The 26,976-nt window shown below is 54.7% G+C and overlaps 3 protein-coding genes across 10 annotated transcripts in view; 2 read left to right on the top strand and 1 right to left on the bottom strand.

The window, feature by feature from the left end:
- Positions 1-23,586, top strand: UHRF1BP1 (UHRF1 binding protein 1). 4 transcript variants are annotated; one of them, XR_003542078.2, is made up of 22 exons: positions 1-102; positions 9,634-9,796; positions 10,550-10,588; positions 11,043-11,134; positions 11,328-11,517; positions 11,738-11,878; positions 12,453-12,623; positions 13,161-13,338; positions 13,661-13,747; positions 13,883-14,047; positions 14,550-14,692; positions 15,454-15,595; positions 16,069-16,262; positions 16,469-18,009; positions 18,236-18,423; positions 18,915-19,066; positions 19,162-19,309; positions 19,907-20,178; positions 20,540-20,648; positions 21,003-21,118; positions 21,528-21,705; positions 22,828-23,586. XR_003542078.2 is itself a non-coding variant. In XM_039383889.1 (22 exons), the coding sequence occupies exons 1-22, from the start codon at positions 59-61 to the stop codon at positions 21,651-21,653; spliced, it is 4,314 nt and encodes a 1,437-aa protein (XP_039239823.1). In that variant the 5' UTR covers positions 1-58; the 3' UTR covers positions 21,654-23,586. The 4 variants fall into 4 exon arrangements, 3 of the variants coding, with proteins under 3 accessions (XP_039239823.1, XP_027584297.2, XP_039239824.1); XM_039383889.1 differs by having other exon boundaries at positions 15,454-15,475; positions 15,563-15,595; positions 21,528-23,586; XM_027728496.2 differs by having other exon boundaries at positions 21,528-23,586.
- Positions 23,587-23,798: 212 nt separating this feature from the next.
- On the bottom strand, positions 23,799-25,996 carry TAF11 (TATA-box binding protein associated factor 11). Its single transcript, XM_027728506.2, has 5 exons — positions 25,677-25,996; positions 25,461-25,600; positions 25,202-25,289; positions 24,867-24,963; positions 23,799-24,240 (listed from the first exon to the last, which is right to left on the bottom strand). Exons 1-5 carry the CDS (start codon positions 25,854-25,856, stop codon positions 24,110-24,112), a joined length of 636 nt encoding a protein of 211 aa, XP_027584307.1. The 5' UTR covers positions 25,857-25,996; the 3' UTR covers positions 23,799-24,109.
- A 164-nt stretch (positions 25,997-26,160) lies between these two features.
- ANKS1A (ankyrin repeat and sterile alpha motif domain containing 1A) overlaps positions 26,161-26,976 on the top strand; it is a 73,225-nt gene continuing 72,409 nt past the window's right edge. The window contains exon 1 of one of the 5 annotated variants that reach the window (XM_027728504.2): positions 26,161-26,650. In XM_027728504.2, coding sequence (XP_027584305.1) covers positions 26,442-26,650 — 209 coding nt within the window. In that variant the 5' untranslated portion in view covers positions 26,161-26,441. The remainder of the gene's footprint in view (positions 26,651-26,976) is intronic. The other 4 variants (XM_039383891.1, XM_027728500.2, XM_027728499.2 and 1 more) reach the window with 4 other exon arrangements.

Raw genomic sequence — 26,976 nt, forward strand, 5'->3', positions numbered from 1 at the left:
GGGGCGGGCGGTGCGCGATGGGGTCCCGCCGCCCGCGGGCCTGACCCGCCGGCCCGGCATGGCGGGCATCATCAAGAAGCAGATCCTGAAGCACCTCTCCCGGTGAGGCTCCCGCTCCCCACCCTCCTCTTCCTCTTCCTCCTCCTCCTCCTCCTCCTCCTCCTCCTCCCGGGGGTCTGCGGGGGGCGAGGGCCGGGCCTGAACGGGGGTTTGGGGACCGCCGGGCAGCGGCCTGGGGAGCTCCCGGAGGGGGCTGAGGGTCCGGGGGGCTGCGGAGCCGCCGGGCCTGGGGCTGTCCGGGGCTCGGGGGTGCCGAGCAGTGGGCCCGGCCCGGCCCGGCTCTGCCGCCCGGCCCACGGGGTCTGAGCCCGGGCCAATGCCCGGTACCGGTTCCCGGTGTCGGTTCCCGGTGCCCGGTGCCGGTTGCCTGGTGTCGGTTCTCGGTGTCCGGTGCTGGTTCCCGGTACCAGTGCCCGGTGCCGGTGCCGGCCCTGAGCGGGGCAGGGCGATGGAGGTTCGGGGGGCGGGCGGGGAGCGGGATCAGCCCCGCAGAGCCCGGGCGGGGCCGCACCGGCGCTCGGGGGCCGCTCGCGTTCCGTCGCTCCCGGTGGGTTCCCGGGCGGGCCGCGGGGCGGGAGCGGGCGCTCCCTGGTGCGGACCCGCGGCCGCAGCCCCTGCTCGGGCCGGGCCTTCTCTGCCCTGGGACAAAAGGCCCGCGTTGTCTCCCGGCCGCGGGCTCGTCCCGCCTCTCTGCGGGATCGGTGTCACGGACGGCAGGAGCCGTGTCGGAGGGGGCAGGTGAGGGCACCGCTCTCTGCTTCTCCTCTGCGCTCCCCGAGCTGCGGCCGGGCAGGTCCTCCCCGTCTCTGCTGCTGGAGACGCTCGGGTGCAGAGCGAGGGGCCCGGAGTGACCCGTGCGGGCTCTGTGGCTTCAGGGCTGGAGCGAGACCCGCGAATCCCGACCCTCTGGGGGTGCCTGGAGCCCCACACTGTCCCTACACACTGTGGGCTCAGTGCAGGGTCTGTGTGCTCGGAGTCACCAGTTGCTCGGTGCTCCAGCTCCCTTGGCACTGTCCTGGACAGAGAGTGATGGAGTTGCCCTGGGTGCTGGTTTAAACGGAATTCTGCATTGGGTTTGGGATTTGGACATCCCACACCTCCGAGTTTTGTCTCATTCCACCTCACACCGGCGTGTCACACTCAGTGCAGATTCATCCTCCTGGTCAGGAGGCACTGAAGTGTTTATACCATGGAGAGGTGGGTGAGAGCAGTTTGTAATGGAGGATGGAACAGAGCTGGGCTTTATCCTTGGGTGCTACTCCTGCATGTGTTGTTCTCATGGACAATTCTCTTTCTGTACATAAATACACTTTTGCTGGTGCTTTTCCTTAATTTTGATTGTTGGTCTCCCTTACCTTGCACTGTTACAGCACTTTCCTGCCCCAAAGTGCCCCTTTCCCCCTCCAATCAGGCCTGATAATGTTCACCTGTGTCTCCTTTGGGCCGTTCCAAGGAAGACAAAGAGTCCCAAAACATTCTGCAGCTCTGCCTGTTTACCTACTGGACTTTGGCTTTTGGGTGCTTGGTCTGATCCTGCCCCTCTCTTGCACAAGGATTGTGGATGTTTTGCAGAAATGCAGTTCGAAAACAGTTTAATGGTGTATAAAAAGATGAAGTTTTTTCCGTTCTGGTTTTGTTTCCTCTAAATACCTCGACTTCACCCTCCCTTTGGGTTTTCTTTCAGCCATGCTCATTTGCCTGGAAGAATTTTGCTACTGAATCATTAATCTACCTTTATTTTTTTGGTCACATTTGCATATGAAATAATTCATTGTTCCTCTTGTTGTGTCTCCATTTGAAGTCGATTCCCCAGAGGGTGTGTTTTTGTTCCTTCTCTCCGTGGAGGTTTGCAAGGAGCAGTCAGGAGAGGGGCAGCAGGATCAGGGAACTGTGAATGAGGTGTGATCCCGTGTCACGTGTGTGACCCGGTGGCCGGTGGCGATGGTACAGCCGGGCTTTGCTCCCTTGTGGAGGTATTTGGGAAGGCTCAGCCTGTGTGTGCTTTAGCAGCTTAAATTCCTAGAGCAGGAGAATCTCAAAAGTTGCGGAGCTTTCACCATCTGTGCCTTTCACTCCTTTGTCCTATATTTAGCTTGGAAAAGCAAATAGATTAGGTGCTTTCACTTCTTGGTGCTTCCAGGCAGGCACAGTGCTGGTTCTCAGGGAGAGTGTTTGGAACCCAACGTCAGGGGCTCCCTGTGAGCCCCCCGGGGATCAGCCCCTGCTCTGGGCTGGGGCCCTGTCAGCTGCCTGGACATCAGCTGCTGGTTGTGTGTGTGGTTGTGTTTACCAGCCTGTCATTATTCACAGAAGCACATCTAATGCTTTAAAATAAAATCAGTGAGCTGCCTTTGCCTCTTCCTGGTCTTGTTTGAAAGTAGCTTCTTCTCATTGTCTTTTTTCTTTAACCAGTGTCGGTGCAGCCACAGCAGATCCTTGTTCTCAGGGACAAAGGCTGTTTATCCACAAGTCCACTGCCCCAGCTTATTTCATATACCACCACTGCAGTGGAAATCCCTGCCAAAATTACTTTTATTTAATTGCATTGGAATGGTTTATCCCCTGCTGCCTCTAACAGCTGCTTTGTGACGTTCTCTTTTGGTACACGTGTTGAAGCGTGTGAGCTTGTGGAGTACCAGGCATCCAACAGCACACAGGACATGGCTCCCAGAGGAAATGCAGTGCAGTCCTGCTGCTGTGAGGAGATGAAAGCTGGTGTCAGCAGAGGAACAGTGGGGCTGGGGCTTGGGGGCAGGTCTGAATGCAGGGGAAGGAGACCACAAGTGTGTCTCGCTGTAACAGGAGCCCTGGAGAATGGCAGCTGAGGAGAAACTCTGGGAATATCAGAAAGAAGGATGAGAAGGAAGCAGAGGAGAAATGAGAGAGGAGTTGGCTGAGGTAACACCAGCATAGGTGTTGCCAGAAAGGAAAACCAGCACAGGAAACGAGACCTGTTTGCTGAGGAGAGCGCAGAGCTGGAGCTGCTGCTCTGGGCAGATGTGTAACAGATGTGCACCACAGAAATTTGGGGATATCAGGCTGTGAATTTGGCAAACTGTCCTCAGGACAGTATGGAGCCACCTTTTTGGGTAAGTAAGATGGGCTTTAGAAACAGAATTTAAAAAACCTGCTAGAGAACAGACCCGTGGAGCAGCCTGGGAGGGTGTAACACTGTGGTGCTTGTCAGTGTAGGTCAGGTACTTGGCCAGGAGAAACAGCCTCGTGCAGCTCCCTGTAATAGTGCTGCACCTTGGTGGAGCTTTCCCTCATTCCCAGGGATTGGGTTGTACATCCCTTTTTCTGGGCGAGGTTGCCTTGCTTTCTCCCCTCTGCCACTTGCAGTTGCACCAGTCGTTGCAGCTGACGAAGCTGCTGGGAGTGGGTAAGTGAAGAGCTTGGGAGGGCCCCTGGTGTATCTTTAGCTTGTTCCAGATCCCTTTGGCAGCAGGAACTCGTGGGTGTCGCAGCGTGTGCTGAGCAGGGACCGCGTGGGCTTCCGGGGGCTGCTGTTTCCCAACTTGGATATGAGGATCTCGGAATCCCTTCCTGGCCCTAAGGATGCCTTTGGCATTACCCCTTCCACGCAGTTGTGCTACTTCTATGCCAACACAAAGGTCTGAGAGCCGGGTCCCAGCCCCAGCCCTGCGCTGTGCTGCCAGCCCTGCCTGTTCCGCGGGGGGCCTTGGAGCCTTCTGGAACTCAGTGCTCGGAACTGTGAGTCCTTTCCTGCTCCCTGTCCATCCCCACCATCAGAGTCCTGCACTCAGGCCAAGGCAGGGCAGAGAAAGGCCATTGCAGCTGTGGTCACCCTGCCAGGGGTGAGAGACTCTGGGGCTGGAATGGCAGAGGTGAGATCCCGTGCTTACAGCTCTTGCCCAAGCGCTGCAGCCTGGACGTCGCTGTGAGAGAGCAGAGCCCGAGTTCCTGTTTGCTCTGTTTGCTTCCCCCTCGCCGTGACGTGTTTTGCAGCATCGCTGCGTGCTCGAGAGCTGTGCTGCAGCTGTGCCCTTGCTGCAGTCACAGGATGGCACGTGCAGCTCCTGAGGGCTGTTGGGCACCCTCTGAGTTTGGAAGAGCTACCACTGTAAGAGACGTGTGCTTACCACCAACCTTCAGGCTTCTCCCAGCTTCCTGACCTTGATTATCAATTAAGCAATTTAACGAGCGTGGTGGGTAAGGAGGAAAGCAAGGAAATTGCATTTGGGAATGGCCTGAGGAAGGTACAGAAGCATGAGTGATTTAGGCAGCAAGAGCCCTGCCTTGGACAGAGGCTCTTCGTTAGAATTGAGACCAAGTTTGCAATTTTGGCTTTAGCTGCCTTAATATCCTCCTTTGGTGATGAGGGAAATTTTTGTGATGATCTCTGAGGTGATCATTTGCCTAAAATAGCTGTTGCAGCAATGGCAAGTTCATGAAACCACAGAGCTGCCAGCGGTTAAACACTGATAAAAACCCCGTTACTCTTCCCTGTTCCTGCCGTTCAGTGGGGGCTGTTTGGCCAGTAACAGTTCCTTTGGTGCCCAGTGCCCCAGAGCACATGGTGGGTCCAGAGCATGGAGCAGCTCGTGGCAGGACACCATGAGGCAGTTTATGAGGAAAAAGCTCTGTCAGGTCCCAGCAGTGGCTGCACCAGCCCCAAACCACTGGCCACGAGCCGTCTCTGAGTTCTTGTGTGCTGTGCCCAGCAAGGCACATGAGGCTGGATGCAAACCCTTTACTCGATGTGTTAATTTGGAAATTTCTTATTTTCCCAGTACATTTTGATGGCTGTTTTTTACTTTTAAAAATTTTAATATCAAGGGATTTTAATATCAAGTCAAGACACAACCCCAGCTACAGGTAAAGTAGCACATACCTGCCACTGCTTTGTTCAAGACAGGGTGGGAAAAGGGAGTGGGCACAGACAGGACGTGGCATTTTCCCTTCACAGAGAGTAACCTCCAAAGACAGGGTTGCTGTGCTGCTCTTTGCCAGGAGAACTGAGTGGTCAGTTTTACAGAGCATGTGTCAGCTCCTGGGTGCAAGGCACTTCCAAACACTTCCCCTCGGCTCGAGACACGAGTGTGCCATTTCTGGAATGCTAAACAGACGCTTGTTGCAGCAGAAATAAACTGCACTTGAGTAGCTCAGGAGGAAAATGTGGCTGGAGCTCTGTCACAGCAACTCTGGGTCTGCAGAGCTCTGTGCTGGCCCTGTGGAACCTCTCCAGAGCCCTTGAGCTTCTGCCGTGGGAAGGGGCTGTCAAACAGGACTCTCCTCATTGCTCCTGTACTGCCTGAGCCTCCTCTGCAGGTCTTTGGCTGAGTCTGAGTGATGTAATAACCTTTAGTTTCTGCAGGTTGGGAACAGAACTGCAGATTGGATTGCAGGACGAAGAAGTGGGGCTTTGGACTAGTGCATGTATTTTTTCTGTTTCTTCCTAGTTTCCTTTTGTGTATTATTATTTGCTTGAGGTTTAGACTTGGGAAATTCCCTGGCAGCTGCTGAGGGTTTTCATTCCAGATTTGGGAGCGTGGGGCAGCTGGCATTTAAATTTCACTGAGTGTCCAGCTGAGGAGCTAGAAATAGTAAAGCAGCCCCTTTACTCAGCGAGATGGAGTTCAGCCCCTGGCAGAGGCCAAGCCTCTTCTCTCAGATGGGTTCGTGGTTTGCTTTCCAGGTCTCCTGGTACCCCGTGTGGTGCTGTGGGTGTGGACCCAGGAGCACACCTGGTCTGGAGCATCTCAGCATTCAGAACCCTTCGGAGAAGTTTCTGTTTGGGACAAGAAAGTGTCCTCGAGGCCTGAGGGAGGCTGTAGGAGGAGTGAACCGATGTTCTGTTTTGTGTAATGGTTCAGACTCCTGTCTTATCTGCTTGGAAATGCTGATTTTTTCCCCTGCAAGTTTAACTTTGAATTGAAATTCTAAGCCTTTTTCTCTTAGCCATGTTGGGTTGCAGTAGGTGACGTGTAGCCAAGACAACTGATTACTCATCAGGATGTTTTGTGTTTGGCTTCGGGTGGCTGAGAGGTCCAGCCTTTCATTCAATGCAGTTGAGGCCTGGAAAAACAGAAAGCTGATAATGTAAAGCCATCAGCAGTGGCCTGTGTGTACAGGGCTGTGAGTGTGCCTGAATGCACCCTGATAAGGAGCCTGGGACAGGCTGGTACTGGGGTGTGTGGGAACACTTTGCTGTGTAACTGGAGCAGGACGAAGCCATCGGGCTGATGGTGCAGGGACCTCACTGTCCCCACGGGAAGGTGTTCCTGCCTCCTGGGACATCTGGGGCGCACAGAGCTGTGCACAGTGTGCAGCTGGAGATACAGAGAGGGTTAGAAATGTGGTGCTTTCTGTCTCCTAAACACTTGGGCAGTTTGGTGTTGATTGGATTCCCTTAAACTCTAAATGGGTTTGTGCTAAGTGGGGCTGACACCAGCTCTGTTAGATCTGGGCACCATCTCGTGCTGTGCAATCATTAGTCCCATCCTCTGCTAATTCAGCGTGTTTCTCTTCCTCCTCTGCAGCTCTGCCCTTGTCTGCAGTGCCTGCTGTCAGGCAGAGTGGGCCCTGCTTATAGGAAACCTCGAGGAAGTAAAATGGCTTTTCTTCTTCAAAAGGCTTTTAGTTCTTCCTGCATGTCCTCGAGGCAGCTATTTTTCCCCTTTTTACAGAAGTGTCGCTCATTTGCCCAGTTTTATTTCCTTCCAAGTTATTTTTCAGTTAATCCTCAGACACGTGTGTTGCAGTTAAAGCTTCCACTGCTGCCCTCCTTGAGAGTACCCCTGATTTGGGAAGTCACTGACCTGTTCTTTTAGCAGTTGTGAACGTTTTGTCCAAGTGAACCTGCCCTGTGGCTCCTGAGATAAGAAGTTTGAACGTGAGCTGAAATGACCTATCACAGAGATTTTTGAATTGTAGAAGATTCCCAAGGAAGATGGAAATCCCACTAAATGCCCTGTCCAAAACCAGACCAGGCAAGACTGGAAAAGGTTTTGGGAAGAAGCAAATCTTCATTCAGAATATAGTTGTTGAGGTTTTTTTTTTTCCATGTCCAATTGCTGTCCTTCTGCCACAGTTACTTAAATTACATATTTGTGTTCCAAATCAAAGCAGAAAATCCTCATTTCTTCCCTTGCTGTGACTCTTGTGAAGGCAAGAACCTGGATCTGCAGCCGTTCCCGGGCCCTCAGCACTGCTGGGCTGTTTTCACATGGAGCTCACCAGTTCCCCCTTCCTGCCTTACCTGTGCTTGGAGGGATTTTCCAGCTACTTGCTGCAGCTGTGGCTGGTGTCACTTCTGCCAAGAGATGATGCTGGTCATTGAGCAAAATCAAGGTTGCTGGTGTACAGCTAATTAGTTCTCCCAGCCTTAGTGATGAGGGTATCAATAGAAATGCTCGTGTGGAGCTGGGGGTGGTGGCTGGAGAGCTGTGGGGAGGAGGCTGAGGCAGAGCCCCTTCCTTGAATACATGAGAAGAGGGTTCCTGGTCTGTGTGGCAGCAGGGTGATGAGACATGGATCTGAGGAGAAGTTTTATGATTTCAGATGTCTTCTGACATTGTCTGTCTGTGCATTTGCTTGGTTGGAGACAGTGTGGCGAGACAGCTACAAATGTAAACATAAATTTATTTATGATTCTGGCCTGGCTTTGGGCCAGCAGTCAGACTGGGCCTAACTCCCTGTTGCAGTCAGTGGGTTTGTGGCCTCTGGATATGCAGGCTGAGGACTGGGGCAGTCGTTTTCAGCAGTGACATCGTGTTTTGATATATATTCAAGCTGATGATTAAGCAAATAGATTTTCAGGGTTGACTTTTGCCAGGGTAATCCCAGCAGGCTCTAAAGGAGTGCTGCCCTGTGAGTTTGCTGGCTCAGTGCTGCTTGGCTTCTGTTTGGGTTGTAAAAAAAAAAAAAAAAAAAAAAAAAAAGTGCCAATATCCTCCCGTGTCAGTTTTCCCAATAGCCACTGTTTTCATTCTGCTTTCTCTAAGCCAGCAGTCCCTGCTGCCAGGAGGATGCTGTGGCTGAGGGTGAATGGAGTGAGCTGCCAGCAAACATCCACCACTGTCTGCACTCGCTGCTCCTGCTCCCCAGGACTGACCACGGTTGTTCCTCTTGGGAAGCAGTGTAGACCTGGCACGTGTGAGCCCCAGGTGTGCAGGAACTCTGGCCCCCTGTAAGCCCCATGTCACTGCAGGTGTCAAAGTGGCTCAAACGTGAAGGTTATTCCAAGATCTTGGATTCCTGTACCTGGCAGGAGCTGAGAGTGGGGTTTGGCAATAGGCAACATATCCTGGGGAATTTGGGCTGCGGTTTAAAACAAAGTATTTGTTTCCATTTGAGATTTTTGTTTCCAAAACTTGCAGTTGCTGTTGTCCCAAACGTTGGGGAGGTCTGTAAGCTCTGCTTTGGGAGTGGAATGTTGCATTTTGGTGTGTCTAGAATGCCTCGTGAAAGGATTCTTCTGTAGAGTCTGGTAGCACTGGTGGTGGTTTTGGTACCTGCTCAGCAGGATTTCTGCAGCCTTTCCCTGGAGATGGTGACAAAGAGTTATTTGGTTTAGCTGGGTCCTGTTTCATACCGGGCTCTGCAGTGTCCTGTTTCAGCTTTGCTCTTCTTCCACTGTTGGTATTTTTGATACACCTGCACACTAAATAAAAGTGATGCCCTGGTTCAGGCATGTGCTTGTGCCTTTCCTCTGCATTACCAGCTGAAAGCAGCTTCCCCTCTGAGCACGCTGATCCCGGGATGAGGATCTGAGCCCCGGGGCTGATCCCTCTGTGCAGGTGTGAGAAAGCTGCTCCCCACCCTGAGCTGATCTCTGCCCACAGCAGCCTGGGAGCTTAAGGGCTTTGTATCACCTACCTGTCCAGGCTGTGTTTGCTTTATTCCTAGTACCCAATCCCAAGTGGACACGATGCCATCAGCTTTCAGCAGAGCTGGTTCTCTGATGCAACACAAGGATGCTCGTGTTTGCCTCTGGAGGTGTTTGCTCTAATTCTCTCCTGTGTCTGAGGTTGTGGGTGCTCACAACAGGACTCCCAGCACTAACCACACACTCTGTGTACCCCTGCAGCTCCCAGCCAGTGGAGCACCTGCTGGAACACACTCCAGAATGTGCAGTTTCTTGGTACAGATGCTGAGAAGCCGGGGTGACCTCCACCACCCTCCTGGGTGTGTTTAAACACTGATGATCTTTTGCTTTCCTGGGTGAAAAGAATCTAGAGAATTAAACTGTTCACTGCTGACGTCGTAGTTCTGGGAGGATAAAACTGCTGAGCTGTTGCAGTTAGGCTTTGGGTTTCTTTTGTTTTGTCCTAGGGCGGTTTTGCTGGTTTCCAGGATCCAGAGCTTTAGAAGGAACTTTCAGTTTCTCAGAGTTGAATTTGGTTTAAAACAAAAAAGTCCTTCAAATGTCAAAGTGTAGAGATGGTTTTTTTTCTGGAGCAACCGACATGCCTAGGGTTTAAAAATGTCAGAAGGGGTTTAACGAAACAGCAAACAGACTCTGGTATTAAAATAGCTCTGAAATGCTCCTGCAGTCCCAGCAGCTTCGCTGGGGGCTGTTTTTAGAGTCTTCTCTTTCTTCTCTTGTAGGTTTACCAAGAATCTCTCCCCGGACAAAATCAACCTGAGCACGCTGAAAGGTCAGGGGCAGCTGACCAACCTGGAGCTGGATGAGGAGGTGCTGCAGAATGTGCTGGAACTGCCCACCTGGCTCGCCATCACTCGTGTCTACTGCAACAAGGCCTCGATCAGGGTGAGCGGGGGCTGCACCCACGGCCCCACTTCAGAGGGGTAAAGTTACTGTTCACAGGCAGGATCGTTGGGATTGTGCACTTTGCACACTGGACTCTTGTAAATTCTTCCTCCTTGTACTTTTTAAAGCAAAATATTCTTTTAGCTGACTTGAACTGCCAGGTTGCTTAGTTGCAGTTGGTACTAACCACAGTTGCATTCCATGAATGCAAAAGTTTTTAGGATGTTGAAGAGACTTTCTATAAAAGAAATATGGTTCTACTCTGCCAAGTGACAGTAAAAATGAGTTTGTCTCACTCATCTGATGTGCTCTGTTTTTAGAGTCAGATCTGCTTAGTTTAGTAACAAACATTTGTTCTCCCTCCTACAAGAACTGCAGAGTGAGCGTTGCTGTATGAAAATAAAATGGAGCCTTTTGGTTTGTGCACAGTCTTCAAAGGACTTGCCTGACTTCCAGTAACAGCAGCAGTTAGGTGTAAACTCTGCAAGGCCAGGAATGTTCTCCATAACAGAATTTGACCTGCAGAATATCTATTACTCGTGACGATATCTGAGATCCAAAAGCTCATCTGGGTTTGTAGATCTGATGTCTGGAATGTCTTGTCTGTGTCTCTGTTTGACCTGGATACAGTGAGACATTGTGGACATTTCTCAGAGAAACAGGGCTCAAAGTTTGGACTCAGGTGGTTTCCTGCAGTTTCTGAAACTTTCCAATGCAAAGATAACCCCTGTAACCTCAACTTCATCTTTTCAGATCCAGTGGACAAAGCTGAAAACACACCCGATCTGCCTGGTAATGTTGCCTCTCTTGTCCCTTTCTTTTCTTCCTCACTCTTTTCAATCTCTTCTACTCGAGAAAAATTCTGCAGAGGGAAACCATGAAGGGCTCAAATTTTCATTTGACCTGAGTCCTCCAGGCCCTTAGCACATGGGGAGCACAGTCCTCTTTGGCCACGAGTGCCCCCTCATGAGATCCCCATTTCACTGCAGGATGGAGCCAGATGAGCTCTCAGGGAAGTCCAGGGCAACCTTGTGCCCATTTTTGTTGTTTGTTTTCCCCACTTCTGGGGTTTCAGGTTACCCTGATCTGGGCACTGCTGGTGTGAGAGCTTTAACACACGAGACTCTTGGAGAGGCAGGAGGCTCCAGAGTTGGTTGTCCCTGTGCTGGAGTCTCACACCCCAGGCTGGTGGGCTGAGCTGGAGGCTGGGTGTGGTGTTGAAGGCTCCCACGTTGTGTCTCTGCAGTACCTGGACAAGGTGGAGGTGGAGATGAGGACGTGTGAGGAGCCTCGGCCGCCCAACGGACAGTCCCCCATCGCTCTGGCTGCCGGCCAGAGGTGAGACCCTGAGCCCTGGGGCTTCTCCCTGACGTCCTGCTGGGCTGTGGGGGCTGCTGGTCTCCCTGAGTCACCTCCCTGCACTCGGGTTTAAGTGCCTCTGATGTTGGTTCTAAACCTCTGTGTGTGAGCCTTACCTGTGCCAGGCCTGTTGTCTGACGGGTGATGCCATGGAGGGCTCTTCTCTTTGCAGTGAATATGGCTTTGCTGAGAAGGTCGTGGAGGGGATGTTTATTGTTGTCAATTCCATCACCATCAAGATTCACTCCAAGGCCTTTCACGCTTCTTTTGAGCTCTGGCAGCTCCAAGGCTACAGTGTCAACCCCAACTGGCAGCAGAGCGACCTGCGCCTCACCCGCATCACCGACCCACAGAGGGGAGAGGTGAGCACTGTCCTGCCCTGCCTGGCACAGCCCCCACTGGGACCACCCCAGCCTTGGGGCCCTCAGGCTGCTGTCTGAATTGAGTTTGTATTGGGATCACAGAGGAAAAGTGTGATGAATGATTTTGTGTGGCTTTGTTTCATTTCACATCGTCTGAGTGGGTTTTTTTTTTAAATCCTCGAAGTTGTGAAGCTCTCAGTGTTTTTCTCCTCCTGGGCAGGTTCTGACGTTCAAAGAGCTCACCTGGCAGACACTGAGGATAGAAGCAGATGCCACAGACAATGGTGATCAGGATCCTGTCACTACTCCTCTGAGACTCATCACCAACCAGGGGAGGATCCAGATCTCTCTCAAGAGAAGGGTGAGAGTCTCCTCCATGCTCTGCAGGACACAGTCTCACTGCCTGGTGCAGTGATGATATTTCCTCCCACATTCCTCAGCAGCCCTTCTTTCCCTTCAGAAATGTGGAGCCCAAGCTGGTGGGTCACTCCATGCTTTCTGTCAGAGGCAGCTGTGTCCTTACCAAATGTCAAAGCAGTTTATTTCCCAGGGGAGGATATCATGGATGGAGCGAGTTTTTCAATCTGTTTGAACATCCCAAGGAGAGCTGTCAGCTCCGTACTGGGAGTTGAAAGCCTGGCAGCCTGATTTTTAGCTGTCAGTGGAAATGTGATGATTAAAAAAAAAAAAAGAAACTATCTCCTTTTTTTTTCCCTTTTTTTTTTTTTTTTTTTTCCAATTTTAAGCCAGTGAGCAGTTTGCCTCCTAAAGACAAGGTGTCTTTGACTACTTTCCACCTGAGAGGAGGTGCTGTGGACATCCAGCAGATAACATCCCAGAGGAGTTTCAGAGCAGCCTCCCTTCTTTCTGTATGTTATGAAGGCTCTCTGTCTGCGGTGGCAGTTTTTGAAGTCCCTGTCTCCTTGCTGTTGCAGACCAAAGATTGCAATGTGGTGGCCTCCAAGCTGATGTTTCTCCTGGATGACCTGCTGTGGGTGCTGACGGACTCCCAGCTGAAGGCAATGATGAAATATGCTGAGTCCCTGAGCGAGGCCATGGAGAAATCTGCTCAGCAGAGGAAAAGCTTGGCTCCAGAGTCTGTACAGGTGAATGAGTTTGGAAGTTGGGCTGCCGGGGAAAAGGGGTAGTTCCTACTTCTGTGGCATCTGTCCCATGCTCACAGGGTGTCCCCTGATGGGAACACATGGGCTTCCCTGGTGTCAGGTGAGTGTCACGTGGACTGTGGGCTGATGAGGAGCAATGAAGTGACCAAAGGAGTGGGATTCATTGCCAATAAAATACGTTTTCCAAGTCAAGGAAAAGGGAAGAGGAATATTGCAGCTGGAGTCAGAAGCTCTGGGGAAGCAGAGATGTGCACATGGTACAGTGAGATTGCATAGGAGGGACTGGGAATATTTGGCCCTTTTGGCCCAGGAGTCTTAAAGCATCTTTCAAGAGAAGTGAATTGCAGCTGGCAGAGCCACAGACAAAGAGCTTTGCTCATGAAAACATAGGAAAGGGAATCCCAATTCAGTTTCTATAAACAGGCTGGAAGATGACATAAATTGCTTCAGTGCATTTTAATGCCCCTCTCTGTTTTCCCCCCTCTCTGAGTTCTCACCGAGCTTGTCTCTCTCCCACAGGTGACCCCACCCGCTCCCAGTGCCCAGCAGTCCTGGGCCCAGCCCTTTGGGGGCAGCCCCAGCCCCAGCAGCATCGGGCAGTACTTTGACAAGCACGACATGAAGGAGTCCTCGTACCACCTGCTCATCTCCCGCCTGGACCTGCACATCTGCGACGACAGCCACGCCCGGGAGGCAGGTGGGGAGAGCAGCAGCAGGGAGAACATCACCCCAGGCAGTGGTTTTCTGTCTTGGAGGGGGTTGGAAAGCAATGGAGTTTTGCAGTTTGGGATTTGGGGTTCTAGGTCTGGTTCTTACCGTATGAACTGTAGGCCGGTTGCGTTCAGGTGTCCCTGCCTAGGACAAGATTTTGATACAGCTTTCTAGAGATGGTACCCTGATCCTGGCCATGGTGTCAGTCAGTCAGTGGTGGCAATCAGAGCAATGTAGTTGTGATTTCTCCTGGATCAGGACTCAGATTGCAGGGCTGACCACTGTTTTCTTTGTTCTGTTTCCCACAGGTGCTCTGAAGCATGGGATGCTGGGAGGTGCCATCCAGCTGACCTTCAGGAGGATGGCTTTTGACTATTATCCTTTCCACAGGGCAGGTAAGGAGCCTGTGGCCTCACAACTTGAGGAGGGGGATATAAAGAATTTGAAGAACAGTCCTGCTCTATGGCTTCAGGCAGAACTAGAAGAAAGGAACCTCGGTTTTTAAAGCCAGGATGTTTGCTTTCCCGCAGGAGATGCCTGCAAGCATTGGGTGAGGTACAGTGAAGCAATGGAGACACGGGGACAGTGGGCAAGGAAGTTGGTCAGTGAATTTCAAAGCAAGATTGAGAAGCTTTATGAAGAAATGGACCCTGCCTTTGCCAGGACTCCACTTTCCCCCTTCAAAAAGAAACCAGGTAATGGTATTTGATAAAACTAGTGAAGCAGGAGGTGGTACCAATTTTGCTCCATCCAGCAATATCTCTAGTTGCTCCTCCCCAGTTGAGCAAGCTGATTTGTTGATGCAGAAATCCATAGTACTCTAAAAATCATAAATATAATGTCAAAGGAAAGTGGCTGTCATTCTGGGGTAGCTCTGCAGCAAGGATGGATGGGCTGCAGTGGTCCCTTTCCTGGCTTCTTATTGAGTTTCTCCATAAGTGAGTTTATAAGGATGAAATGAAGTACTTAAGACCTGGCTGAAGAATGTGTTCTCTTGCCACAGAGCAGACTCATCTTTCACAGTGTTCTTCCTTCAAAAGTCCTGAGGTCTTTTTCCTGCCCAGCTGTGTTCATCTGTTTCTAATTTTGGGGCTGTTCATTCTGCTCAGTAAGCACATAGGTGTCGGTGCTGAGGGTGGAGTTTGATGCAAAGGAGGTGACTAAAACCCTGCTGGTTCTGCTTGTCTGTCCCCACAGACGCCCCCCAGAGCCCCCAGAGGAGCCCCCCGGAGAAAGGCCGAGCCCCTCCCACGAGTCTGCCCCGGCTCCGGCAGCCGCCCTGGCACCGGCTGCGCTCCAGCTGCGTCCTGGTGCGCGTGGACGACCTGGACGTGCACCAGGTAGGGAGCTGAGCAGGCTCTGGAGATGTCCGTGGCGTTTTTAAAAAAGAAATGTAGTCAGATATGATTTAAGTAAATCAGTCGGATCCCGCGCCATCCGAGAGGAACCGAGCCCTGCCCCGGGAGCCCAGGCGCCCTTAGGATGTTGCACGGAAAACTTTCCACCCGAGTGTGAACTGCCGGGAGTTTTCACGTTCAGAGGAAATTGCATAAGCACAGGTTTCTGCCCTCTGTTCATATCTAAGCTTGCACCAAGCATTAGGCAGGCCCTCAGTAAAAGATCCCATACCTTTGAGAAGTCCATGAGGATGTGGATTTTTGGCAGAGGATAAGTCTTACCTCAGGCTTTCTGACCTGGGACAGAGCATCCCTATCCTGGATCAGGCCCTACACCCATGTGCCCTGTATCCTCTCCAAGAGCTGGTTTTGCTTTTTGCAGCACCAGATACTACAATGGACTTACCAACGTGCTGCAGATCTTGCAGACAGCTGTAATAGGTTTCATTCTGATTGCTCATGTCACCTAATTCTGCTTGTCATGGCTCTTACTAGCAGTGACAGGAGACATAAAGAACTAAATTCCCTCAAAGGAAAGGAGCTGGCAATATCAGCCAGTAGAAGAAATTTTTATTTTTGTTTGAAAGCAGCGTATGTTTGATGTGTAAATGAGGTGGATTGAATAGAGGTGACTGTGGGGTTACTGGGACACTTGGGTTTGCCATGTCTGAGTTCTGCACAGCTGCATTCCGTTGTGCTTTCAGGTTTCTACAGCTGGGCAACAAAGTAAGAAACCCTCCACCTTGGTTTCATGTAGTAGAAAATTCTTCAAACTGCCTGACCAGGTCTCTGCAATCCATATTGAATTCACAGAGTATTACTTCCCAGACAATCAGGACTTTCCAGGTAATACACCAAGGTTAGCACCTTCTTTTATAAGTTTCCTTAAGAATCATCAGTCTTAGTTGTTTAGGTGTGTTAAGCCCTAGATATTCTCTGTCCATTGTTGTTAGTTTTCTGATGTTTGCCTTCCTAATTTTAATTTTTTTTTTGCCTGTGGGAAAGTGGGATAAAGTTTGTGCACAGTGTGGATGCAGAGCTGTGCTTGCAAAATACTGTGAGCAGGAAGGAATTGCAGCAGCTGCTGCCTGCCCAGCTCCTGGGTTCTGCCTTACTGGTCAGCACTGGAGCAGGGCCGTGGGGTGCTCTGGGTACTCTGCAACTGCTTTGATGGGAGACCTGGAACACCTCATTTCTCTGCACCACAGCTACTCCCAGGGTGGCGAAGGCCCTGCATTGGTGCTGTCAGTGCAGATTCTGCACTGAGCTGCGGAGACCTGAGGGGCCTTTTCTGCTCTTATTGATCTGTTCCATTCCAGTTCCGTGCCCAAACCTGTACGTGCAGCTGAACGGCCTGATTCTCACCCTGGACACAGCAAGTGTGCTCTGGATCAATCTCTTCTGCCTGGATCTCTATCGCAGCTTGGAGCAGTTCAAAGCCATCTACAAGCTGGAGGACTCAGGCAAGCGTGATGAGCACGTCGATGTCCGACTGGATGGCTTCCGCCTGAAGGTACCATTCCTTTCCTCCCTTTTCCAGCCTTTGGTGTTCTCTCCCTCCCTGTTGTGGAAGGCACATGAGACCAGGACACAGTGAGGAAACAAATGCTCTGACTTTCCTCTGTCTGCCACCTGTGCTAGTTCTGTTTGGTCTGTGGGCAGTACAGCGGGTGCTCAGGTTCTCACGCAGAATAGGCAACGTCTCTCTTCCCCACGTAGCTCAACATCCCCGTGGATAAGAAGGTCACGGACCATCGGGATCGCCCGCAGAGCCTCTGCATTGGCACGTCAGAGGTGACGGCCACCAACACCCGGCACAGCCCCTCCTGTGGCTGCCAGGACCTGCAGAGCCTCTTCCGGAGATTCGCGGGCTCGGAGTTCTTCCACTCCGGCTACACCGAGTTCCCCCGGGCCCAGGGCAGCTTCAGCCTCCTGCACACCCTCTTCCTGCGCCACGCCTACCAGGTGGATGACAGGCCTCAGAAGCACCCGGGCCTGCCCCAGCTGCTCCACAAAACCTCTGCCTCTGAGGATCTGTGGTCTGTGAACTTCACTGAGCTTGCCCTGGGCTTTGAGGGGGCTGAAAGCTCCAAGGGCAGAGCCCTCAGCTTTATTGACCCTTTTCCCCTTTCCATTTGGGCCTGCCTGCCCAAGAGGTGGAGGCAAGCTCAGATATCTAAACGACAGGAACTGGCTGCCTCTGAGGTGAAAATCAAGCCTTCTGCCAGCTTTAGCAACCACTCAAAGAACGAGAACCTTTCCAGAGAACACGGCATTTGTCAAAGATCAAAGACTGACCAGGATCTGAAGAACATCTACAAGGCCCCAGAAACAATGGATGTCTTGGGAGAATCTGACTGTGAAGTTGATGATGGAGTAGACAGTGAAGAGCTGGAAGCCTCTGCTGATATCCATGTGCTCATGTCCTCATCTGTTCATGTCAAAGTTCGGCTCAACCACTACCAGTACTTGGTGCTGCTCAGGATGAAGGAAGTTCTGCAAACACTACAGGAGCAGCTGGCCCAAGATACCCAGGAAGTGACTGGGTGTCCTTTAGATCCCATGTCTGCTTGTGTGGGAGTTATGTTCCACAGTGCTGAAGTGGCCCTGCTCATGAACCCTGCTCCAGGGTCTGTCCCAGAAGGCAGATCCCTTGACTCGGACACAACCAGCCTGATCGAGTCTGAGCTCTCTCCTTCAGACAGCAAGGAGGGGCTGGTGGCCGAAGAGAAGGAGCTGAAATCAGAGAGCAGCTCAGAGAAGGGAGTGTGCAGCTCCTCGGAGCTTCCAGAGGACAGTGGGGTCGGGAGTACCAGTGCCAGTGTCCTGCCAGAGTCACTCCCAAGGTCTGCGAGTGACGGAGCTCTGAGCGCAGCTCCACGTGGTAAGGGCACAGAGGAGAAGGGCTTGATAGAGGAAGCACATGAAGCTGTGGAAGCCCTGGTAGCAGAAAGACCAGCAGAGACCAGCAGCCAACCTCAGAGCCCCCCTGCTCTCCCTTCCAGCCCAACCTCGGATGTGCAGCCCTCGGGCAGTGGAGGCGTCGCCCTCGATGTCCAGGCAGAGCTCATCCCACTGAGGAACATCGAGGTGGAGCTCTCCAGTGCTCTGCACATCACCAAGGACGCCACGAAGGAGGCTCTGCACGTGACAATGGACCTCACCAAGGAGGCCATGTCCCTCACCAAGGATGCTCTGAGCCTGAGCCGGGACAGGATGACCTCCACCGTGCAGAGGATGCTCTCCCTGCCTCCAGCCAGGTGAGCACCACGGGCTCCCGGGGTGCAGGAGGGGGAACAGAGACTGAACTGCTCCCCCTCTTCCCATGTCCTTTGGGTTGGAGATGAGTTAAGTCTTCATCTGCTGGGGCTGGTCTGAGGACACTAAAGTCTGACTTGCAAGAGGTCAGAGTCCAGCCCAATATCCATGTAACCTGCAGGCTCAGGTGTCTGCCTTTATCACTGGTTTGTGTTGGGTTTTTTGCAGGGATTCTGTGCCCAAAGCAGAGGAGGGAGCAGTGACCCCGGGCGGGGGCCGGATGCGTTTCTTCTCCATGAAGAGAACCCCGTCCCAGCACTCCTTTGACACCACGTCCGTGGACGGGAGCGGCCCCGAGGACGGGCTGTCCGTGGACAGCGACGGCAGCGACGGCTTCGTGCTGCTCACAGACTCTGGTACGAGCCCTTGGCTTCTCCTCTCCTCTCACAGTGATGAACAGCTTTGTGCCATGGGCAACCCTTCCGTGCTGTGTTCGTGTGGAATTGCTTTTGCTACTCCTTTTTGAAGGCCGTCAGTAGTTCCCCCCCAGTGGCTCCTTCTCCTTTCGTAGGTGCCGTTTCTTTGAGATGAGGAGTGTAAATGAGTGGGGGGGTGACTGCACATAACACGATGTCCTGAGGCCATAACAGAGCAGGGGCTATGACTGTGCCAGTGGAGGGAGGTATGGAGTGTTTAGGAATGGTTTAGGAAGGGCTGGCTGGATATAGAGTACTCTGAACATCTTTCACTTCAACTCTGTATTGCTTAAACTCGTCAGAGGAGCAGGAGAGTTCTCCAGAGGATGATATAGGCTGAGAGGCCATGAGATTCAGGCAGATGCTGACATCAGGACTTCTCAAAACCAGAAAAAGAAGTGGAATCGAGTTTTGTTGTTACTTCATTTCAGAACCCAGCCTGGACCCTCTTTCCTTGAGGCAGCTTCCTCAGGCCCACGGTGACTCAGGCAGCAGGACAAGCCTGGTGGCCGAGGATGAGGGTGGATTGTCCCTGGAGGTGAACAGCTCCACGTCCCAGAGTGAAGACCCCAGCCTGCAGCTGGTCAGTCTGGCACTGGGGTTCTGTCCCTGAGTGGATCTGGAAGTGAACCAGAGAGATGTTTGTTGTAATCAATGAGCTCTTGGTGGCTGTTTCAGGTGTCTGTCCTCGTGTTGAAGATGAATGAGGTGAACTGTGGCATAGAGGCACGAGGGGATGATTTGTCTGTGGCTGTACAAGTGATGAACGTGGTTCCAGAGCAGCTGAACAACGTGGGGATGTGGCAGTATCTGCGTGGCTACGTGGGTGAGACACTGCTCTGGGACTCAGCTGCTTTTACAGCTGTGCTCTTAGAACTGGCTTTTACACCAGCCTTGCTTGGGGAATATTCCAGTAACTGGGACCTCAGTGTTTGGGGTGGTTAGGACTGAATACAGCTCAGCTGTGAGGGTTCAGATCTGCATTTCAAAGATGTCTCCCAAATGCCTGCATAGCCAGGCTCTGTGGGGCTGGGATTTTTTTAATTCCTGCTAGGCTGCATGAAATGAATTAAAAGAGTGAATAAAGCTATCTAGGGAAACCCTGAAGTTATTCCTGCTCTGAGAAAAATGCTTTTGGTCTAGGGTACCTCCCCAGGGCTAAATTCGAATTAAAAAAACCCAACCCAAACCCCAAAACAATCAACCCCTCACCCCCCAAAAAAGGTAACTGAACCCCTAAGTAAACAAACCCCAAACAGCTCCAACATGGATTCATTTCAAGTGAGAGATGATGTCGGACTGAGGTCACTGTGAGCTTGGCTGCTCTCTGCAGCTGGGCAGAAATGGGCTTTCCAAGATGCCCTTTCTGGGTTTAGACCGGGCTGCTGGTGCCCCGCTGTGCAGTGACACCTCTCTGCTCCAGCTGTAGGAGCCCCAGGTGTGGAGGAGCCTGCAGCCCCCGTGCCCAGCCCGCCCCAGCCCCAGCTGTGCCTGCGCCTGGACGGGGGTCCCGCCGCCGCCGCCCACTCCCCGCTGGCCGAGCGGAACGGGCTCCTGCGGGTGCTGCTGCGGGGCTGCCACACACAGCTCGGCATGTCCTCCCTCACCAGCCTGGGCCCCTTCCTCGAGGATGAGATCATTCCAGAGGTGATCCCCATGGAGATAGAGGTGGTGGATGCCAAAATCACGATGCAGGTGAGTGTGTGGGGAACCAGAGATGCCTCCCGGGATGGCAGCCAGGGCAGAGCTCGCTTGGAAGATTCTGCTTGGGAAGGGACCCCATGGGATTCCTAAGGGCCTCTGTAGAACTTCTGTTTTCCTGAGACTGGTTCTGCTTCTAAAAACTGCCTTAGGGATGAACGAGGAACCCAAGGGAACTGTTGATTACTGCTCACGTGCAGCCTCTTCATGCAGCCAGGCCCTTCCGTGGGTGGGTGCCCTGGTGAGCTCTGGCAGTGCTGCTGGGCAGGAATGCTGCTCCTGAGGAGGGGAATCCTTTCCAGAGCGCCAGAGCTGTCGCAGCAGCTCATCTCCTCTCTGCTTTGTGTTTTGCCAGGATGACAGCCCCCGGGTGTACCCCACCTCCCCTGGCCCTGTCCCCATCACCCTGGCAGTGGATCACGTTGTCGTGAGGCGCAAGGACGATGGTGTGTTCTATCTCACAGGTCAGCAACATCCAGGAGCTGGTTGTACTGTCCCTCTGCACCCTCAGGCTGTGCTGGAGGAGACTGGAACTGAATGATGGTTGCTGCTGGGAAGGATGGGCTCCGGGGTGGGAGCAGTCCCTGCCTGTTTCCTAGTGTGGGAATTCATACTTGGTATTTCCTTGAGCACACACAGCCAGGACCCCTTTCTGCCTCTTCCCTTGCTTTAGTTTCTTCATTTTAAAATGGAAAAGAGAATTTTGTTTCCCTGCTTAAAAAGGAGGGGGGGAGAGAAGAAAAAAAATATTATTCTTTCTGTGCCAAGGGCCCTCTTATGTGAATGTCCACACCTGAATGTGTCCTGTTGCTTTCCAGCTCCCCAGGGGAAGGACTCACTGAAAGAGGAAAAACCTGTGTCAGTTCCTGAGGGGCAAAAGGCCCCAGCAGAGTCTGTCTTGGCAGCCCCAGCAGCAGGAGCACATGGGCTGCAGGTGAGTCATTGCTGCCTGTTGCTGTCTGGACAAGGAGAGAGCTGGCAGGGGGCTGGAAATTCTCTTTGGCCTTCATGTGTTTGCAGTCCCTGGCAGGTGTGGTGAGCTGCAGGAAGGGAGTGCCCAGGGGAGCAGCCTGTGCCTCCTCTTATGGGAGTTCTGAGGAGTGAGGGCACCTTGTCCAGCATAAACCTTCCCATTCCCTTTCAGAAACCTGGTTGTTTTTCTGGTTGGGTCCATCTTCCCACTGTGTCCAGTTCCTTGTTCAAAAAACAGGAATAGAGAGGTTCCCACAAAGAGAAGTTGTGTCATATGTAATTCATCTCAAAAGCTCCTGCTCTGGTTCTCCTCTGAGCAGGTCACTGTGCACCTTGGAAACTCTGCCTTGTTTTCTGTTTGTCTCTTGTAGCTAAAGCAAGTGCCAGAGTTGCAAAGGGAGCTGCAGACCATGAAACTGGCCCTTGCAGAAGCCAACATGGACAAGGCTCACCTTCTGCAGGAGATCAGGAAATACAACCCCCTGTTCCAGCTCTGACAGTGCTGGCACTGCCAGGGAGCAGGGACCAGCACCAGCACCACCAGGGCAGGTTTGGTCACGTCGCTGCCAAATGGGTCTGATCCAGGGACTGAGACCAGCTGGGACTGCACAGGACTCGGAGAGGGAGGGAGGGAGGGAGGCCTGGCTGAGACAAACAGGGAGGGAATGAGGAGGAGTTTTCTTTGCTGTGTTCTGGCAGTGCTGCACTGAGCCAGGGCACTGCTCAGCCTGCAAACACAAGGTCAGATGTTGGGGGGAGAGAGACACATCCTGTGTCTCCTCATCCTTTCAGCCTTCACCTTCCATGGTGACATCTAGAGAGGGTCCATGTTGGGGTTTCTGCTTCTTTCACCCTCCCTAGTTGTGTTCTTGCCCAGTCCTGCTCACCAAGGGACATGGCAGGAGGAGGGTGGTCACTTCAGCACCTGGGGAGTGACAGGACAGGGGTGGCAGGGGGCTCAGGGCTCTGCTGGCTCCTGGAGGGAGGGACAGGAGTGCAGAAGGGATTTCCCCCTGTGGAGTGAGGGGATACAGCTCACTATCCCCTCAAGAACAGGGTCAGGATAGTAAAGAAATCCCTTCAGATTTCTTTTTCCACCAGTAATTCCTTGTGTGGAGACAGTGTATTAGACTTAGTCCAGTTCATTCTCACTTAATCCCACAACATTTGGCTTTTTGATGCAGAAAAACAAAGGAATTGATTCCTTACAAGGCACTGTTTAAGTTTACTATCAAAGAACAGGGGTGAAGGAAGTTGGTTCAGTCTCAGAGTGAGATGACCTGTGTAATTAATTTTTGGGGTGCACGTTGTCCTCACAGCTTTGTGTGCCGGAATTCCGGCGGGGAGAGGGAGCAGCTGTGACCCCTGAGGAAGGAGCTGCTCCTGCAGGGCCGTGGGGGTTTATCAGCACTGAGCTCCTTTCTGGGGGAAATCCTTCAGCAGGGCTGTTGGTCTGTGGCCAAGGGGGCTGCCTGGGCTGGGACACATTCCAGAGCCACCTGCTCTGTTCCCGAGAGGAAAACGCACTTGGAGTGGGTGTCAGGGGCACTGCCTTCCCCAGCCCTCAGCAGTGAAGGCAGTGCTGACATGTCAGACTCCTCTGCAGGGAGTGACTTGCTGTGAGCAGCTCCCAGAGCAAGACAGGAGGTGACAGAGCCTCTCTGGATCCAGGTGCTGTTGGAACAGACCCCTGGGACCTGCCCAGAGCCTCCGAGCAGAAGTTGGACTTTGCTTTGCCAAACCTTTGTGCTGCTCCCTCTCCCCTGGGGAGCAGGAGCTCCAAGACTGCTTGCCTGAGGTGGAATGCAATGGTGTTCCTGCTTTTTCTTCGCTAATTGCTTGAAAATGGAAGGTTTCTCTTCTGCTCTTTCAAATTTTCATGATGTTTTGTTTGGGTGGGGAATGAGTGGGGTGCAAAGGGTTTGCTCTGCCTTGGTGCCCACCTGCAGGGTCCCACGGCTCCTCCCACGTGTGCAGGCTGAGCACAGCTGGGGCCAAGTTGTTTACAGCAAATTTCTTGCTCCAGCAACTCAAGTCAATGGGTTTTGTTGAAGAATTCAAGCGTTTCCTTTGCTTTGAAGTCCCAGTAAAAAGGACTGTAACCCAAAACCCACAGGCGTGGGAGGACAAAACCTCCGGGATCTCCATGGATCACAAGTAGCAAAGTTTACTTTGTGGAGCCCCTTATCTAAGGACTCCTCCTCTGTTCTGGTGGGAGCCCACGGAATCCTGCCCACCACAGGTGCTGTGGGAGAGCCCGTGGCCTCAGCACCTCTCTGGGGCAGGAGCAGCTCCTGGGGACGGGGGGAATGTGCAAGTCTGAACTTGAATTTGAGTTTTAGCCAGTATTGGAACTTTGTTGCAGTTTGTTTCCACTGATGCATTTATTGGTTCTATGAACCAGGAGCAAAATTAAACTCCTTAACCTCCTTCCAGGCTCAGGCCTCTTCTCCCCCCCTCTCCCTCCCCCCCGTCTTCCCAACTGTGCTGCTTTCTGGCTTTGGAAGCACAGCTGAGCCATGACTTCAGAGGCCCCAGGGACCCAGCATTGCCCCAGGCTGGGAGCAGCTCCAGGAGCACCTTGTGGTGGGCTGAGGCACAGCCTCATCCTGCCCTGCCCTGGCACACAGCGAGTCCAGCCGGGCCACCAACACAGAGCAACTTTAATGTACAAAAAAAGCCACATCTGGGCCAGCAGGAAGCACAGCCCTGGGGGTAAATCCTCTGAAGGCCGTGGATGTTCCTCTCCCTGCTGTGCTGAGGCAGAGGAGCCTGTGGCTCCAGCTCAGGAGCAACTCCTGGCTCTGCCCAGTGCAGGGTCCTGAGCAGTAACTCAGGACTGTCCCTGTGGTCCCCGAGGTCTCCCACCCCTCCCCAAGGGGCCTTAGGTTGTGGCTCAGCTGGGGAGGGTCCCAGAGGTTGCTGTTTCAGCCCCTCTCTGCTCCGGGGCCAGTCAGTGGAAGATGATCTTCTTGTACTTGGAGTTGGGGATCTGCCCTCGTGCCTTGAGCCTCCGCACAGCCTCTCTCATGTGCTTGGGCTGCAGGGGGGGCAGCTCCCCCCACTTCTCACACACGTCCAGGGCTGAACAACAAACACAGAGGTCAGAGGAGGGGACACCTGAGCCTTCCCTCTCTCCTGCTGCTTCAGCTGCACTTGGAAAGGCAACAGGTAATGCTTGTGTTTAGGGTTTACAGCTCCTGCTTTGCCAATACCCAGGAATGAACCTGCTCCATGAGCTCCTCCCTGACAGGAGTCCCAGAAGTGACCAGGACAAAGGGCCTCTGAACTGCTCGGCCAGTGTGGATGTGCTGGATCCAGTCCCACAGGGACTGATGTGCTTAAACCCAGGGCTGGGTGGGCTCTGGGGGGCTGTGGACAGAGAGGGGCTGTGCTCCCCCTGCTCCCTGTGACAGGCCCTGAGGCTGCAGGACCCCCAGCCCAGCTGGGACAGCTCCCAGGTCTCAAGGAACTCCTTTGTTCTCAGCAGCACTAAGAAGAGCCCTGGGCTGAGGGACAGAGCTGGAGCCCCGGGATCTCCTCGTGAGGAGCAGCAGCAGGACCTGGCTCAGGGGACAGAGGGGCTGTGCCAGCCCAGGCTGCCCTTGCTGTTCTGCCCTGAGCTGGGGCTGCCACTGGACCGGGGCCTCCCCCGGCCCTGTGTCCTGAGCTCCGGGCGTTGAATTCCCCCCCCAGCAGCTGCCACTCACCCTCCTCCACCACCTCCCCCACGAAGACCTTGGAGATGCCGGACATGGCGATGACGACATTCTGGGACACCGAGGTGCCTGTGATGGACTGGATGAGCTGGGGGGACAGGCAGGGACAGTCAGAGCCCCTCACCTTGACCCACAGAGACCCCCAGTCCCCCCGGGCAGCCCCGCGCCGGCACCGCCGGGGGGCTGGAGCTGCCCCGCGGGCTCCGCCCGGGAATCCCTCGGGGTCGGCTGTGCCGGGACACCGGGCTGAGCCGCGGGGCCGGGGCGGCTGAGGAGGGTCCTGGGGGGCCCCTCAGCCCTGTCCCGAACGCCCCTGCCCGTCGTACCCGTTTGATGGCGGCCTTGGGGAAGGCAGAGCGACGGTACATCTCGTACCGGTTCAGCTGCTCCTCGGAGAAGGACGAGACCAGAATCCTGCGGGGGGGGAGAACGATCGGTCACAGCAAAAATACAGCTCCGAGGCTTCTTCGGGTCCCCGCGGCCGCCATGCAAAGGCGCCCCAGCCGGGGCAGGGCTGGGCTGGGCTGTGCCCTGGCGGCTCTCGGGGGTGAGAAGGGGGATCTGGGACGGGTCCCCGGCACTCACTGCATCTTCTGGATCTCGTCCTCATCCACCTTCTGCTTCTTCTCCTTCCGCTCCTTCAGCTCCAGCTTCACCTTCCTGGCCGCGCTCGGCTGCAGCCCGGGCTCGTCCCCGTCCGCCGCCTCCCCCTCCGCGCTCCTCACCTGAAGGACAGCGCAGCGCTCGCTCTGCGGCCGCTCGGCCCCTCCCGGGCCCGCTCCCGCCCGGCCCCGCTCTCACCTCCCCGTCCGCCCCCTCCGCCTTGGGCTCGCCGCCCCCGCCGGCCTCTCCCGCCTCGCCCTCGCCCTCCCCCTCCACGGCCGCCGCGTCCCCCGCGCCGTGTCCCGCGGGCAAGGCGGGGCCCGGAGGTGGCTCCGCGGCCGCGGCGGCTCCGAGCGGGTCCCGGGCCGGGTCCGCCATGGCCGCGCCCGCGGCGCCGCCTGATGGCGCAACACTGCGAGTCCCCGAGAGGTGGGGCCTGTCGTCATGGTAACGGAACCGCCACGGCGCCTCCTGATGACGCAACAAACGGAGGGCAGTGAGGGGCGGAGCCTGTCGCCATGGCAGCGGCGCCGCGGCGGCGCCCCGATGACGATTAACTAAGAGCGCCGTGAGGGGCGTGGCTTTTTATCGCCATGGAAACGGCGCAGAGCCCGCGCCTCTTGATAACGCACAGATAGGGGCAGGGCGAGGAGGGGCGAGGCCTGTCGCCATGGCAACGGCGCTGCCGCGGAGGGCCTTGTGCTGGGCCCGGCCCCGCCCCGAGCCGGAGCTCCACACCCGGCTGCTCCCGCGGGGCAGAGAGCCGGGACACGGCGCTGGAGCGGCACCGCAGCCCAGCCCCGCCGCTGCGGGGAGGAAACCCCCCAAACCCCGCCCGGAAACGGGCGCGGCCTGAGGGACAGGGCGGGGCTGGGGGCGGGCCCTGCGCGGGTCCCGCCTCATCTGATCCCGCCCCCCGAGGCCCCGCCCCGGAAGTGTCGCGGGCGCGGGGCCGCGCCGGCCATGGGGAAGGAGCAGGAGCTGCTGGAGGCCGCGCGCACCGGGAACCTCCCGGCCGTGGAGAAGCTGCTCTCGGGGAAGCGCCTCAGCTCCGGCTTCGGCGGCTCCGGCGGGGGAGGCGGCGGCGGCGGCTCCGCGGGGGGGGGCGGCGGCGGTGGCGGCGGCGGCGGTGGGAGCGGCGGTGTGGGACACCCGCTGTCCAGCCTGCTCAGGTGAGCGCGGCCCCGGGGCGGGCGGGGAGGGCGCTGTGCGGGGCCAGGGAGGGAGCGGGGGGCTGGGAGTCCGTCCCCGGGGGGTTGCAGGTCATAGCCGGAGGCGCCTCAGATGGGAGTCGAGGGCCGAGGGTGGGATAAGACATCGCGGAAGGTTGTGAGGGATGTGCGACCTGGAGACCCCGGGGAGTTCGGTGGGACCGGGGGCGCGGGGGGAGCCGCGGCAGAGCCCCTTGGGCCGGTGTGCCTCCGGTGGACCAGGAGGGGAGGGCGGCTGTCTGTCTGTTTGGAGCGGGCACTGCCAGGGCTGGTGCTGCCCAGGGGTG

The sequence above is a fragment of the Pipra filicauda genome, unplaced genomic scaffold, assembly GCF_003945595.2.
Source record: "Pipra filicauda isolate LSUMZ 115617 unplaced genomic scaffold, ASM394559v2 scaffold329_size807674_pilon, whole genome shotgun sequence".
Taxonomy (NCBI): domain Eukaryota; kingdom Metazoa; phylum Chordata; class Aves; order Passeriformes; family Pipridae; genus Pipra; species Pipra filicauda.